This window comes from Muntiacus reevesi, chromosome 11 (assembly GCF_963930625.1).
Source record: "Muntiacus reevesi chromosome 11, mMunRee1.1, whole genome shotgun sequence".
NCBI lineage: Eukaryota > Metazoa > Chordata > Mammalia > Artiodactyla > Cervidae > Muntiacus > Muntiacus reevesi.
The window spans coordinates 69,683,936-69,697,582 of record NC_089259.1 but is presented as its reverse complement, the minus strand read 5'-3'; the positions used below and the strand labels follow the sequence as shown (position 1 = coordinate 69,697,582).

Genomic DNA, 13,647 nt, shown 5'->3' with positions numbered 1-13,647 from the left:
TTCATTTAAAAGTGTTCATTTTGGGGATGAAATGCTTTTATCAAAAAGCTGCACACAGGAATAGAAGGAATATACCTCAACATAATAAAAGCTATATATGACAAACCCACAGCAAGCATCACCCTCAATGGTGAAAAATTGAAAGCATTTCCCCTGAAATCAGGAACAAGACAAGGGTGCCCACTCTCACCACTACTATTCAACATAGTGTTGGAAGTTTTGACCACAGCAATCAGAGCAGAAAAAGAAGTAAAAGGAATCCAGATAGGAAAAGAAGAAGTGAAACTCTCACTGTTTGCAGATGACATGATCCTCTACATAGAAAACCCTAAAGACTCTTCCAGAAAATTACTAGAGCTAATCAATGAATATAGTAAAGTTGCAGGATATAAAATTAACACACGGAAATCCCTTGCATTCCTATATACTAACAATGAAAAAACAGAAAGAGAAATTAAGGAAACAATACCATTCACCATTGCAACAAAAAGAATAAAATACTTAGGAGTATATCTACCTAAAGAAACAAAAGACCTATACATAGAAAACTATAAAACACTGATGAAAGAAATCAAAGAGGACACAAACAGATGGAGAAACATACCGTGTTCATGGATTGGAAGAATCAATATTGTCAAAATGACTATTCTATCCAAAGCAATCTATAGATTCAATGCAATCCCTATCAAGCTACCAATGGTATTTTTCACAGAACTAGAACAAATAATTTCACAATTTGTATGGAAATACAAAAAACCTTGAATAGCCAAAGTAATCTTGAGAAAGAAGAATGGAACTGGAGGAATCAACCTGCCAGACTTCAGACTCTACTACAAAGCCACACTCATCAAGACAGTATGGTACTGGCACAAAGACAGAAATATAGAACAATGGAACAGAATAGAAAGCCTAGAGATAAATCCATGAACCTATGGACATCTTATCTTTTACAAAGGAGGCAGGGATATACAATGGAAAAAAGACAACCTCTTTAACAAGTGGTGCTGGGAAAATTGGTCAACCACTTGTAAAAGAATGAAACTAGAACACTTTCTAACACCAAACACAAAAACGAACTCAAAATGGATTAAAGATCTAAATGTAAGACCAGAAACTATAAAACTCCTAGAGGAGAACATAGGCAAAACACTCTCCGACATAAATCACAGTAGGATCCCCTATGACCCACCTCCCAGAATATTGGAAGTAAAAGCAAAAATAAGCAAATGGGACCTAATGAAACTTAAAAGCTTTTGCACAACAAAGGAAACTATAAGTAAGGTGAAAAGACAGCCCTCAGATTGGGAGAAAATAATAGCAAACAAAGCAACTGACAAAGGATTAATCTAAAAAATATACAAGCAACACCTGCAGCTCAATTCCAGAAAAATAAACGACCCAATCAGAAAATGGGCCAAAGAACTAAACAGACATTTCTCCAAAGAAGACATACAGATGGCTAACAAACACATGAAAAGATGCTCTACATCACTCATTATTAGAGAAATGCAAATCAAAACCACAATGAAGTACCATTACATGCCAGTCAGAATGGCTGCTATCCAAAAGTCTACAAGCAATAAATGCTGGAGAGGGTGTGGAGAAAAGGGAACCCTCTGACACTGTTGATGGGAATGCAAACTAGTACAGCCACTATGGAAAACAGTGTGGAGATTTCTTAAAAAACTGGAAATAGAACTGCCATATGACCCAGCAATACCACTTCTGGGCATACACACTGAGGAAACCAGATCTGAAAGAGACACGTGCACCCCAATGTTCATCGCAGCACTGTTTATTATAGCCAGGACATGGAAGCAACCTAGATGCCCATCAGCAGATGAATGGATAAGGAAGCTGTGGTACATATACACCATGGAATATTACTCAGCCGTTAAAAAGAATTCATTTGAATCAGTTCTAATGAGATGGATGAAACTGGAGCCCCTCATACAGAGTGAAGTCAGAAAGATAAAGAACATTACAGCATACTAACACATATATATGGAATTTAGAAAGATGGTAATGATAACCTTATATGCAAAACAGAAAAAGAGACACAGAAGTACAGAACAGACTTTTGAACTCTGTGGGAGAAGGTGAGGGTGGGGTGTTTCGATAGAACAGCCTGTATATTATCTATAGTGAAACGATCACCAGCCCAGGTGGGATGCATGAGACACGTGCTCAGGGCTGGTGCACTGGGAAGACCCAGAGGAATCGGGTGGAGAGGGAGGTGGGAGGGGGGATTGGGATGGGGAATACATGTAACTCCATGGCTGATTCATGTCAATGTATGACAAAACCCACTGCAATGTTGTGAAGTAATTAGCCTCCAACTAATAAAAAAAAAAAAGAAAACAAGAGAAACTGGTGGAAATCTAACATGCTCCACTTATATTCTAGCAATTCCATTTTTAGGATCTATTATACACAAATATATTTACATGAATAAATCCACATGAAAGTGTAAAAAAAAAAAAAAAAAAAAAAGCTGCACACAGAAATGCAGCAGTGACTATCTGACTGCAGACAGCATCCACTGTTACCAATGAGAAGTAAGCTGAGATTTGGAGGCAGAGGACTTTTACTGCAAAGATATCTGATTTTTTGTTTTTCTGCAAACTTATTTATAAGTGTGTCCTGCTAAGCTTAGCTATGTAATTTATCTCTAGAAGCCGTCTTTCCATAAAAACAATGTCATATTTTGACAGTGATTGTTAATTACTTTGAAAAGATTTTGTGAAAGGTTCTGTTTCTTTGCTACTACAAGCTAGGCCAAGGTTGGGTTTCCAAAGATGGCTGGCTTGCTATGTACTTAGCACATGTTTAGTTAACCCTTATAATCGGAATCTGTCACATATTTTTGCTTAATGTAAAGAGAGTCAGAGAAAAATGCTACCTAATTTCAGTATAAAGCATTCTTAGCAATGTGAGTAGAGAAAATTCTAGTGTCACTGATCCAACCCCAGATCTGCCACTTATAGTTCAACTATCTTAAAGTTTGGGACTTCCAGGTGGAGGTGTCCTGCAAATAGCTGGAAGTAAGAGCCTGGTGTTTGACAGAGACCTGTGTATTCTTTTGGGCTTCCCTGGTGGCTCAGCTGGTAAAGAATCCGCCCACAATGCGGGAGACCTGGGGTTGATATCAGGGTTGGGAAGATCCCCTGGAGAAGGGAAGAGCTTCTGCCCACTCCAGTATTCTGGCCTGAAGAACTCCAAGGACTATAGTCCATGGGGTTGCAAAGAGTCATACACGACTGAGTAACTGAACTGAACTGACACAGTCAAAAGCTTAAATACCTATTTCACTTCATGCTTAATGTAAGCATGAGAGTAAGTAAGAGAGAATTCACATAAGAATGGGGTGAGCAAAAGGCATGGATGGCATGTTTATTTATATAAAATAAGAATGCATTTTTACTGATACTTATAGAAAACATGTTCTTTGGCACAAGTTTCACAGGGACTAGCAGGAACAGAATCTGTTGGAATTAAGCTTAAAGTAACATACAGGGATTATAGTAACATTAGGAATTCCTACAGGACTGTAAGCAATTTGGAAGTTAAATGCTGAGAAGGTAAACAGAACCTTGTATTTCAAACTGTGCTTTTGAAAGAAGTATGCTAATATCTGCCATATTAGAATACAGTATTAATTCTACAGGTAGAGACTTTCTGGTGAATTTTTCATTACTTTCCCATTATCCAAATACAGATGTTAAATGTTTAATCTACTCATCCTCATTCTGTGTCCTTGAGGTTTACATATTTATTAAAATTAGTTTTTTCCCCCAACTCATTTTGCTTTCTGGGCTTAGAACTCATGTTTCTTATGAAAGTTTCTTTTCTCTTATTTAAAGAATGATTCATAAATTGAAACATATTAGTGTATCCTATTTGTTGTTGCTCAGTCGCTCAGTAGTGTCCAACTCTTTGTGACCCCATGGACTGTAGTATGTCAGGCTTCCCTGTCCTTCACTATCTCCTGGAGTTTGCTCAGACTCATGTCCATTGAGTCAGTGATGCTACCCAGCCATCTCATCCTCTGTTGCCCCCTTCTCCTCCTGCCTTCAATCTTTCCCAGCATCAGGGTCTTTTCCAATGAGTCAGCTCTTCACATCAGGTGGCGTGTTGGAGCTTCAGCTACAGCATCAGTCCTTCCAATGAATATTCAGGGTTGACTTTAGAATTGACTGGTTGACCTTCTTGCTATCCAAGGACAACTGTCTTTTCCAGCACCACAGTTTGAAAACATCACTTCTTCGATTCTCAGCCTTCTTTATGGTCCAACTCTCACATCTATGCTTGACTACTGGAAAAACCATAACTTTGACTATACGGACTTTTGTTGGCAGAATGATGTTTCTGCTTTTTAATACACTATCTAGGTTTTTTGTAGCTTTCTTCCAAGAAGTAAGTCTTTTAATATCATGTCTGCGGTTACTGTCCTCAGTGATTTTGAAGCCCAAGAAAATAAAATCTTTCACTATTTCCAGTTTTTCCCCATCTATTTGCCATGAAGTGATGGGACCGGATGCTATGATCTTAGTTTTCTGAATGTTGAGTTTCAAGCCAACTTTTTCACTCTCCTCTTTCACTTTCATCAAGAAACACTTTAGTTCTTCTTCGCTTTCTGCCGTAAGGGTGGTGTCATCTGCATATCTGAGGTTGTTGATATTTCCCCCAGCAACCTTGATTCCAGCTTGTGCTTCATCCAGGCTAGCTTTTCACCTGATGTACTCTGCATGTAAGTTAAATAAGCAGGGTGACAATATACAGCCTTGACGTACTCCTTTTTCAATTTGGAATCAGTCTGTTTTTCCATGTATGGTTCTGATTGTTGCATCTTGACCTGCATACAGATTTCTCAGGAAGCAGTTAAGGTGGTCTGGTATTCTCATCTCTTTAAGAATAAGAATTTTCCATAGTTTATTGTGATCCAGACAATCAAAGGCTTTAGTCAATGAAGCAGAAATAGGTATTTTTCTGGAATTCTCTTGCTTTTTTCTATATCTGATGGATCCTGGCAATTTGATCTCTGCTTCCTTTGGATAAAATTCCCTAATGGTATACTTCAACTGTTTTATAAGCATATTAACATAATGATTCCCCTTATATCTTGGGGCATCATGACTTGGGTGACTTGCTTCTGGCTTAACATGTTTCTTGCTATAGACACATCATTACCTCTGCTATAATGGGACAGGGGTCAAGAGCACTGGCCATGGTGATGTGGGCATGAAATACAGTGAGATGTGGGGCAGGGAGGATTGTGTGTGTAGCTTGGATTAGGTTCCTTGGAATTCCTGGGAGTGTTGAAGGAGGAAATGAGATTCGTTTCAAGGAAAGAATGTTTGTTTTACACCATAAACTTTTGTTGCTCCTTAAGATTGTTGACTTTTTGCTTAGATACTGGTTTTGTCTTATAATTTCTGTAAAGAGTTTGAGACAGGTGGCAATGAAAGGTTCACAGGTGTATATACATAGATACATATAAATGTAAACCCATACATTGTGTGTTTGTATATATATTTGTATAACTTAATATCCAGAGCACTATGAAGTTGGCTATAGGATAACCTACAGGTAGAAATAAAACTCTTAGAAGAAAGCCTGTTTGCATTCCTTCAGAATTTAGGGGCATGAAATCTGAAGGACCTAATCTAACTTGGGAGCTTCTGAGAGCAGAAGTTACCAATTTTTTATGGGCACTCAAGGAAAAAAGCTTGGCACAGCTCCTGTGGTCCTTCTTTTTGACCTTACCTCTGCTTCCCAGGTAATCTGCCAGGCTGGGTTAGTCTTAAAAGGCCCTCACCTAGGGAGAATCAGATTATTGAAACTGGTGAATATTGTCCAAATGATGTGAGTCTGCTAAAAGACTGTAATTTAGTTTTTTTCCTCATTGACATTTTGCAAGTCATTAGTCACAACTAGTGATGGCAAGTTGAGTGACTTAAGACCAGAACATAGAAGGAGCTAGAAGGACCCCTCCCCATGAAGGATGTAATAGGGTGGGATGCATAGTTAATCTGGTGGCTGTAAGAAATTGTTTTCTGTAGGTATAATATGAGAGGTTAGCCCCATTTTTCTTCACTTATGATGGGAATTTATTTCTTCAGAATTGCATCCTCTTCACTCTGAGTTTTATATTGTTACTATGACAGAGGTGGGAAGAAACAGGAAAAGCATATGGGTCTCCGTCCAGATAATACACTTTGATTCACAAGGGCTCCTAGCCACAGAGTCACAGTTCTGGATGTTTCCTCCTCCTTCCAGGTGCCTCTTGCCTGCAGCTGTGACTCTGAGATTCCCTGAGTACAAACTGCTTCTGTCTTTCTCCAGGATAAGCAATACCTTCCTGGGAAACTTTAAGACAACTGATTACCTTCCCAATTTCATGTTTCTTGTCTGTAAAAGGAAATAGCAATTCTTGCTTTTCTCATTCACAAAATGGTTGTGAAGATCTTCAGAGAAAACTGATGTGCAAGAGCTGTGAAATGATAACCAGAGTCTCTATGATACAGGCATTACCCTGCTAACCCACCCCTCGGAGATACACTGGGGCTAGCTGCCCTGGACTGACCAAGCATGGGGTGCAGGTGCTGATACTGAAGGACACAGAACAACTAGTGTTATCTCAGACAAGCATCTCAACCTTCCCAGTCCAGTTCCCTTTTGGTCAAAATTTCCATCAACTGTGCTTATACCCTGCAGGTTATTCATGCCATTTGTTCTGTTTGTTAAACCAGTCTGTGAAATTCCATCTTCTGTCACTTCTTTGAGTCCTCAAAAAAGAGTTCATGTGTTCTCTATAGTTCCACTGCACTCTGTGGCTTGGGTAGATCATCATGGATTTGTATCTATCTGAGATGGTAAACTTCAGAGGCCTTGGCCCAGACCACGTGAATCTGCACGTCTCTACCACCTCAATCCACTTTTTTTTTTTTTCTTTCTCCATTTATTTTTATTAGTTGGAGCTAATTACTTTACAATATTGTAGTGTAATTTGTCATACATTGACATGAATCATCCATGGATTTACATATATTCCCCATCCCGATCCCTCCTCCCACCTCCCTCTCCACCCGATTCCTCTGGGCCTTCCCAGTGCACCAGGCCTGGACACTTGCCTCATGCATCCAACCTGGGCTGGTGATCTGTTTCACCCTAGATGATATACATGTTTCGATGCTGTTCACTCGAAACATCCCACCCTCACCTTCTCCCACAAAGTCCAAAATTCTGTTCTGTACATCTGTGTCTCTTTTTCTGTGTTGCATATAGGGTTATCATTACCATCTTTCTAAATTCCATATATATGTGTTAGTATACTGTATTGGTCTTTATCTTTCTGGCTTACTTCACTCTGTATGAGGGGCTCCAGTTGCATCCATCTCATTAGAACTGATTCAAATGTATTCTTTTTAATGGCTGAGTAATATTCCATGGTGTATATGTACCACAGCTTCCTTATCCATTCATCTGCTGATGGGCATCTAGGTTGCTTCCATGTCCTGGCTATAATAAACAGTGCTGTGATGAACATTGCTCACCCCACTTTCATAGCAGGCAGATGATGTGTTGACTGCATTTCTGTCGCCTAAAGTTATATACCATGATAATCATACTTCCCTGATAAAGATAGATACCTAAATTAGCACCATTCAGTGACTTCAATTTCTACTCTACTTGTTGTGTTTTTGGAACAAGATCATTTCCCCAAATGAAATCACCTCATGGAATGAGGAATGGAATGAGGTGATTAAGTGAGTGTTCATGGAACTCTTAGCACAGTGCCTTGCATATAGTAAATACCTGGTTGATGGCATCTGCTGTTGTTATAATCATTAGTCTTTGAAATGGACATTTTATGTACTTAGCATAATGATAGAAAGTTGGCTATATGTTGGGGGCAAATTTAAATGAGCCGAAGTTAAATGGCTCATAGCTGGACTCTTTAGCTCCATGACTTATGCTTTGCAGTCTCCATCAAGTTGCTTTTTCTCTCCTTGTGCCTCATAGGTGTCCATCTGTAAAATAATACTATCACTCAGTATGGCTAACATGAGGAGTAGTGAATTAGTAGTACCGGTGAAGTTTTAAATGTTTGGCCTTATATGCAGTTAGCGCTCAGTAAATGTTTACTATGCAGAGAAAACAAAGAAAGAGGAATTCTCACTTTCAAAGATCATTTTAATTTTTGCCTACATTTCTAGACATTGTATTTGTAATTAAACACTTCTGTATCCCTACATGTATAGCTGCAGTACCTGGATTCCTCACCTGTGAAACCTGCTGGCTCATCTCTTCACTAACACCTACTGACTCCTGATAGTTTGGGATGCAACTCCTACTCTGAGCCTCAAATATTCTCATCTGTTAAAAGTAGTAATGCCTTAAAAAAAAGAAAACAGTAATAATGCCTGACTCATAGGGCTAGTGAGTATATCAAAAGAACTAATACCCAGAAAGGTCTTATCAGTGTGTTTGACAGATGATAATATATACACAAAAAACATTAGGGCACACAATAAATATCATGAGGACTACCTATAATTTTATTTATTTGGATGGAAAAGTATTCTTTACCATTTCATCCATCTTTTGAGGAAAGGAGTTTAATCCTAACAGAAGAACCCATTAAAGCTTATCTTTGAAAAGTATCCTTGATAAGGAGTCCTCCATATTATTTTCGCTATTTCAGACATTTCTTCTTGTGATTGGTGTGGTGATCGTGATGGTGGCAGTGATTCCTTGGATTGCGATACCCGTGATTCCCCTTGGCATCATTTTCTATGTTCTTCGGCGATATTTCTTAGAGACGTCACGAGATGTGAAATGCCTGGAATGTACAAGTGAGTACTGGGGCTCTCAGGTTGGGATGGCAGTGCAGGCTGGCTTCAATTTATGTTATAATTAACCTTACCCCTGAAATCCTGCAGACACTGTCTTCTGGCATTTCTAGCCAAGATAATATGAGTCAGTGTGACCCTTAAGGCACGTGGAGCTGGTGGTGTGTCAGCTGTAGCTTTGCCTTTTAGCAGAAGGAGGATGAATTGAGCCCCATGAGGACAGGGACCATTCGTCTTGTTTATGACACATTTCCTAACAGAGCAGCTTCTCAATAAGTATTTCCTAAAAGATAAAATACTTCATTATGTTGGAACTCATGTATTGCTCAGTTGTGTTCAACTCTTTGCAACCCCATGGACTATACAGTCCATGGAATTCTCCACGCCAGATACTGGAGTGGGTGGCCTTTCCCTTCTCCAGTGGATCTTCCCGACCCAGGAATCGAACTGGGGTCTCCTGCACTTCAGGCGGATTCTTTACCAGTCGAGCTACCAGGGAAACCCAGAAGGAAAATAGGGGATTTTTCTTCCTCTGAAATTATAAGAAATGACAAGGGAAGGAAATGATTAGGAAAATGAAGGTGGTATCAGGAAATATATGTCAGAAGTGATATATTTGAAAAGTACATCCTTTCGCATGTCCAAAGGTGGCAATTAAATTGCAGTTATTAAATGCTTTGAAAAGATAAGCCCTGTTATCTTCAGGTTTGCTCTTTGTCAATTTGGGGTAATGCCATACTGTTTGTGGTCCTGCCTCCCCAAAGCTGTTCATATATTAATAACTGAAAATAATTCCCTTAGGAGGAAACAGGAGAGGGAACCATTCAGTAAGCATTTAGTCTGTTATTCCACTCAACTTCCTAGTTTTACAATAATGGAGAACACATTTTATGATTAATTATTCTATTCTGCAGGTAATCAGAGAGAATGAAATAATGCAGAGCTTATCTCACTGTTAATGCACTAACATTTCATCAATATTAAAACAAAAAATCATAAGAAAAGTAGAATTGTTACATATTTTTTAAAAGGTATAACAAAAATAGTCAAAAAGCAAGGAAGGAAGATGTTTGTATCAGAAACCACAGCCATGGATAGTTACTACAAACCAATACCAACTTGATTTCTAGAAATCAAGTCAAGAAGTGAAGCATATTGGTCCCATGGTTCTTCATATCTACAAAGTTGAAAAAATATAAGTTCATCAAGACAAGGGAAGATTTTTTATTGTTGTAGTTGCATGTTTTTAATAATAAAGAGTCCTTAAGAGGCATTTATCCCAAGTGTTTGGATAAAAGATAGAGGGTGGCACTTTTATAAAAGCTGTAGAAAAAGTTCTCACTCCTCAAGAGAACCAGCTGACCTCCCATGAGGTCTGGTCTTGTGATGTTTGGGTGCAAGGAGAGCAGTAGCGTCCAGGTGTGTGTGACATTCTGCTGATGTGACTTGGTAGGATGGTGGTACCTGGGGAAGCAGAAGAGGAAGTGATGAGCTACATTCAGTCTTCTGTGTAGACAAAGCCTTAGATGTTTTATAATTTGAGATCCTTCATGAAATGGAGAGATTCAACAGTCTTGTAAAGCAGGTCTCTGATACATTCAGAGAGAGGTTGTTCTAAAAGGAACACTTGACAGAGATCTCTGCCTGGGGCAAGAGTCACTTCCCATCCATAGGGCTGTGGGGAGAAGGGTACTGCCTGAGACTTTTTTTTTTCAAGAAGTAGTACAGGATTTTCTCAGTATTGATCTGGAGAGTCTGAAAACTTTGGCCCCATCCCTGTGGAATATTGGGATTTTTTTCCACCCTGAGGCTGCAACAATGTGAGACAGTATTAGTCACAGAGAAGTACATAAAACCAGGGTGGTGTTTGGTTGCCCCTTTCTAGCCAGTTGGCAGAGTGAGAATGATGAAGTCATATCCAAATTCTGTCTAAAAGGGGCCTACGATCAAGTAGCAATATCTGCCATGGGCATTGATAAGGAAGGGTTAGCATGTGTGCTACATGTATTCAGACCATGGATCCTCACATCTACTGTTTTAAGTGGTTCTCATGGCAGATTCCCAGGGGCTTTGTTCGACCTATGGTGCTTAATAAGATGCACAGTAATGGTGAAGGCTGTTGGATATTAGCTGAGTAAGATTTGGGGATTTTCTGAACACAAATAACGAAGTCTGGAGATAAATGTATATAGTCATATAAGGACATCCTTAACCATGATTTTTCTCTCTCTGAGACATTTTGGCCTTGATTAAAAGCCCAGCCTTGGGAATAAGACAGAGTTGAGTCTGCTCTACCACTTAGGTGGGTTAATATACTTAATCTTGGGCAGTGAGTGCTCTTAATCCCTCAGTCTGTGGGGTTCTCATGAGCATTTCTTGAGTTGATGCTTGTAAAGTGCTTGCTGGCCATCACCAAAGGCACCAGAACCTCGTACATGAGGGAATTAAGAATACAGTAACAACTAGCAGATCTCACATAGGACATCAGTGATAACCTGCAGCTGACAGTCCATAGTCTTGCATGTGGTTCCCTGCCCTCCCCCTGCCAGGGAAGATTTGCAGACCTTGTGTGTGTGTCCCCAAGTGCCATCAAGAATGTGGAGGACATAGCTGTCAATCATGTGAACTGTAGCGGTACATGTGTCTGTGACTGCTGACTGATGTCATGTCTGTTACACAGTCTGTTTCAGGACAGGGAGCCCAGTCTTTGTGGGAAAATAGTGTTACACTAGGCAAGGTAGCATCAGAGCCTTGACATCCTGTCTCCCCTGTACTAGTTAATTTTCTTTGTAGACCCTCCAGTTCACTCATCATGGCATCTTGCTCAGGGTTTGAGAGAAACAGGATGGCTTTTCATGGGTCCAGATTCCCCTAGCCCTCTGTAACTCTTGGACATGAGGTAAGGTAGGTGATGGGGTGTTTGAGTTCCCTGGTGTTCAAGGCTGAGATGACACCTGTTTCTAAAATTGACCCCGCCCTCCATCCCTGCTGGGGAGAATCACCTGCAGCTTTGATCTGCTGATGAGGGAATCAGATGAGGAAGGCCACTCTGAAGAGTTCACTCCAGGATCTCCCTGGGGGAACAGCCACGTCTACTTCCTCCTCAAAAGCCTTGTGTATGATGAATAGTGTTGATGTCACAACATTTGGTCTGGAAATGAGAATCTGGTTTTAGTGAGTTCCACACACTCTCTGGATCTTGACTCTTGGCATCCTCCTGACAGGGTGATCAGCCCCAGAATTCACCTGCATCATCCCTGTGAGCACCCGGTGTCCAGACTGATGAGTTCTGGGGGTGGGTTGGGACACCTACTGGGTGCCAAAAAAGGCCAGAACAGAGCTCCCAGCCTCTCTTATTTGGAGGAGGAGCTCAGTCTGTGTTCATAATGCTGTCTTAAAAGTGCAAAATTAAAGGAAGTGAAGTGAAAGTTTCTCAGTTGTGTCCGACTCTCTGCCACCCCATGGACTCTACAGTCCATGGAATTCTCCAGGCCAGAATACTGGAATGGGTAGCCATTCCCTTTTCCAGGGGATCTTCCCAATCTGGGGATCGAACCCAGGTCTCCTGCATTGCAGGTGGATTCTTTACCAGCTGAGCCAAGATGGAAGCCGCAAAATTAAATTAAAGGAAATTAAATAAAATTTTAAAAGTTACTCAACGTAATGAACAGAGAGAATAGTGTGGCTGTTAAAGTAAGACCACAGACATGTACCTGGATGTTCAGAAGCACCAGCAAGTCACTGTAGGCTCTTTGTGTTAATTACACAAAGTGGGGGAATGTTAGATCATGTCCCGGTTCACAGAAGGCTTTTTTCCTTAAAGCAGTTTCACAGGTGAGGACCCCTCACACTTAAGGTTCCTGGTCAGATTCCAGGTGGAAAAAGCCCCAGGGCTGAGGGGATGATCAGCTGGCCCCCATCCCAGGCTGTCCTCCCCCAGCCCAGGGCTTCCCACCCCATCTGAGCCCCAGTGTCTCACAGGGGAAGTCTGTTCCTTCCTTCCTTGTAGAAGCAGGGCCACCAAGCACAAGAGAAGGTTCTGTGTCTTTGCCCGTTTGTACCCCTGCCCCTCTGACACACACACCTGCAGTGCCCAGGTGTACATTGGTACTGGCTGAACTGTCGCCCAGACAGGCATTCACATACTGTGCTAAGGAGTCAGACCCTGAAAATAGTTTGGAGTTCTCCTCCTTGATTCTTTTTCATCATTGTTGCATATAACCTCTGTTGCCTCCTGAAAGATAAGTGACCTTAACTTCCCCTAAACACCAAGGTATTGCTAACAGGTCTTCTCTAGGATATACCCAAGTAACAGAGTGATGTCAGCATTTCCTGTTGATAAAGCACAGTTATCACTCATGACAGACGGAGGTAACAGACTCAAAATCTACCCCTGAGAACAAGTTATAGACTTTTTCATGGTTCATGGTTCACAGTGGGTCATGAAAACTGTAAGGGGTCCTCCCTGCCAAGCAGCCTGCAGCCCACCTGGTCCCTGATGGGCAGGGGCCTGACCCTGGTGCTTGTGGGCAGTGTGCTCTTAGAGAAGATGACAGGAAGCGAATGGCCAGTTATGTGACACCAGACCCCAAACCCACTGTCAGATTCTAAAAGGGTGATGTGAGTGTCACATGCCAGAGTAACTCCCAAATGCCTCAAATATCCTTCAGGTTCCCAGAGCAGAAGTCAAGACTGTTCAAAGAACCCTTGGCTGTACCAGTCCTGTGGGCACAAGGGCGGTGCAGAACCAGGTGCTCTGTGACCTGCACAGAGGCTCCTGGCGCAGGTGCAG

At 41.0% G+C, this 13,647-nt stretch overlaps 1 protein-coding gene across 1 annotated transcript in view; it reads left to right on the top strand.

Annotated features, from left to right (window-relative positions):
- Window positions 1–13,647, top strand: part of LOC136144155 (ATP-binding cassette sub-family C member 4-like) — a 143,314-nt gene that overhangs the window by 91,651 nt on the left and 38,016 nt on the right. The window contains 1 exon segment of the mRNA XM_065901813.1: window positions 8,708–8,858. Within this exon segment, the coding sequence (XP_065757885.1) occupies window positions 8,708–8,858 (151 nt within the window).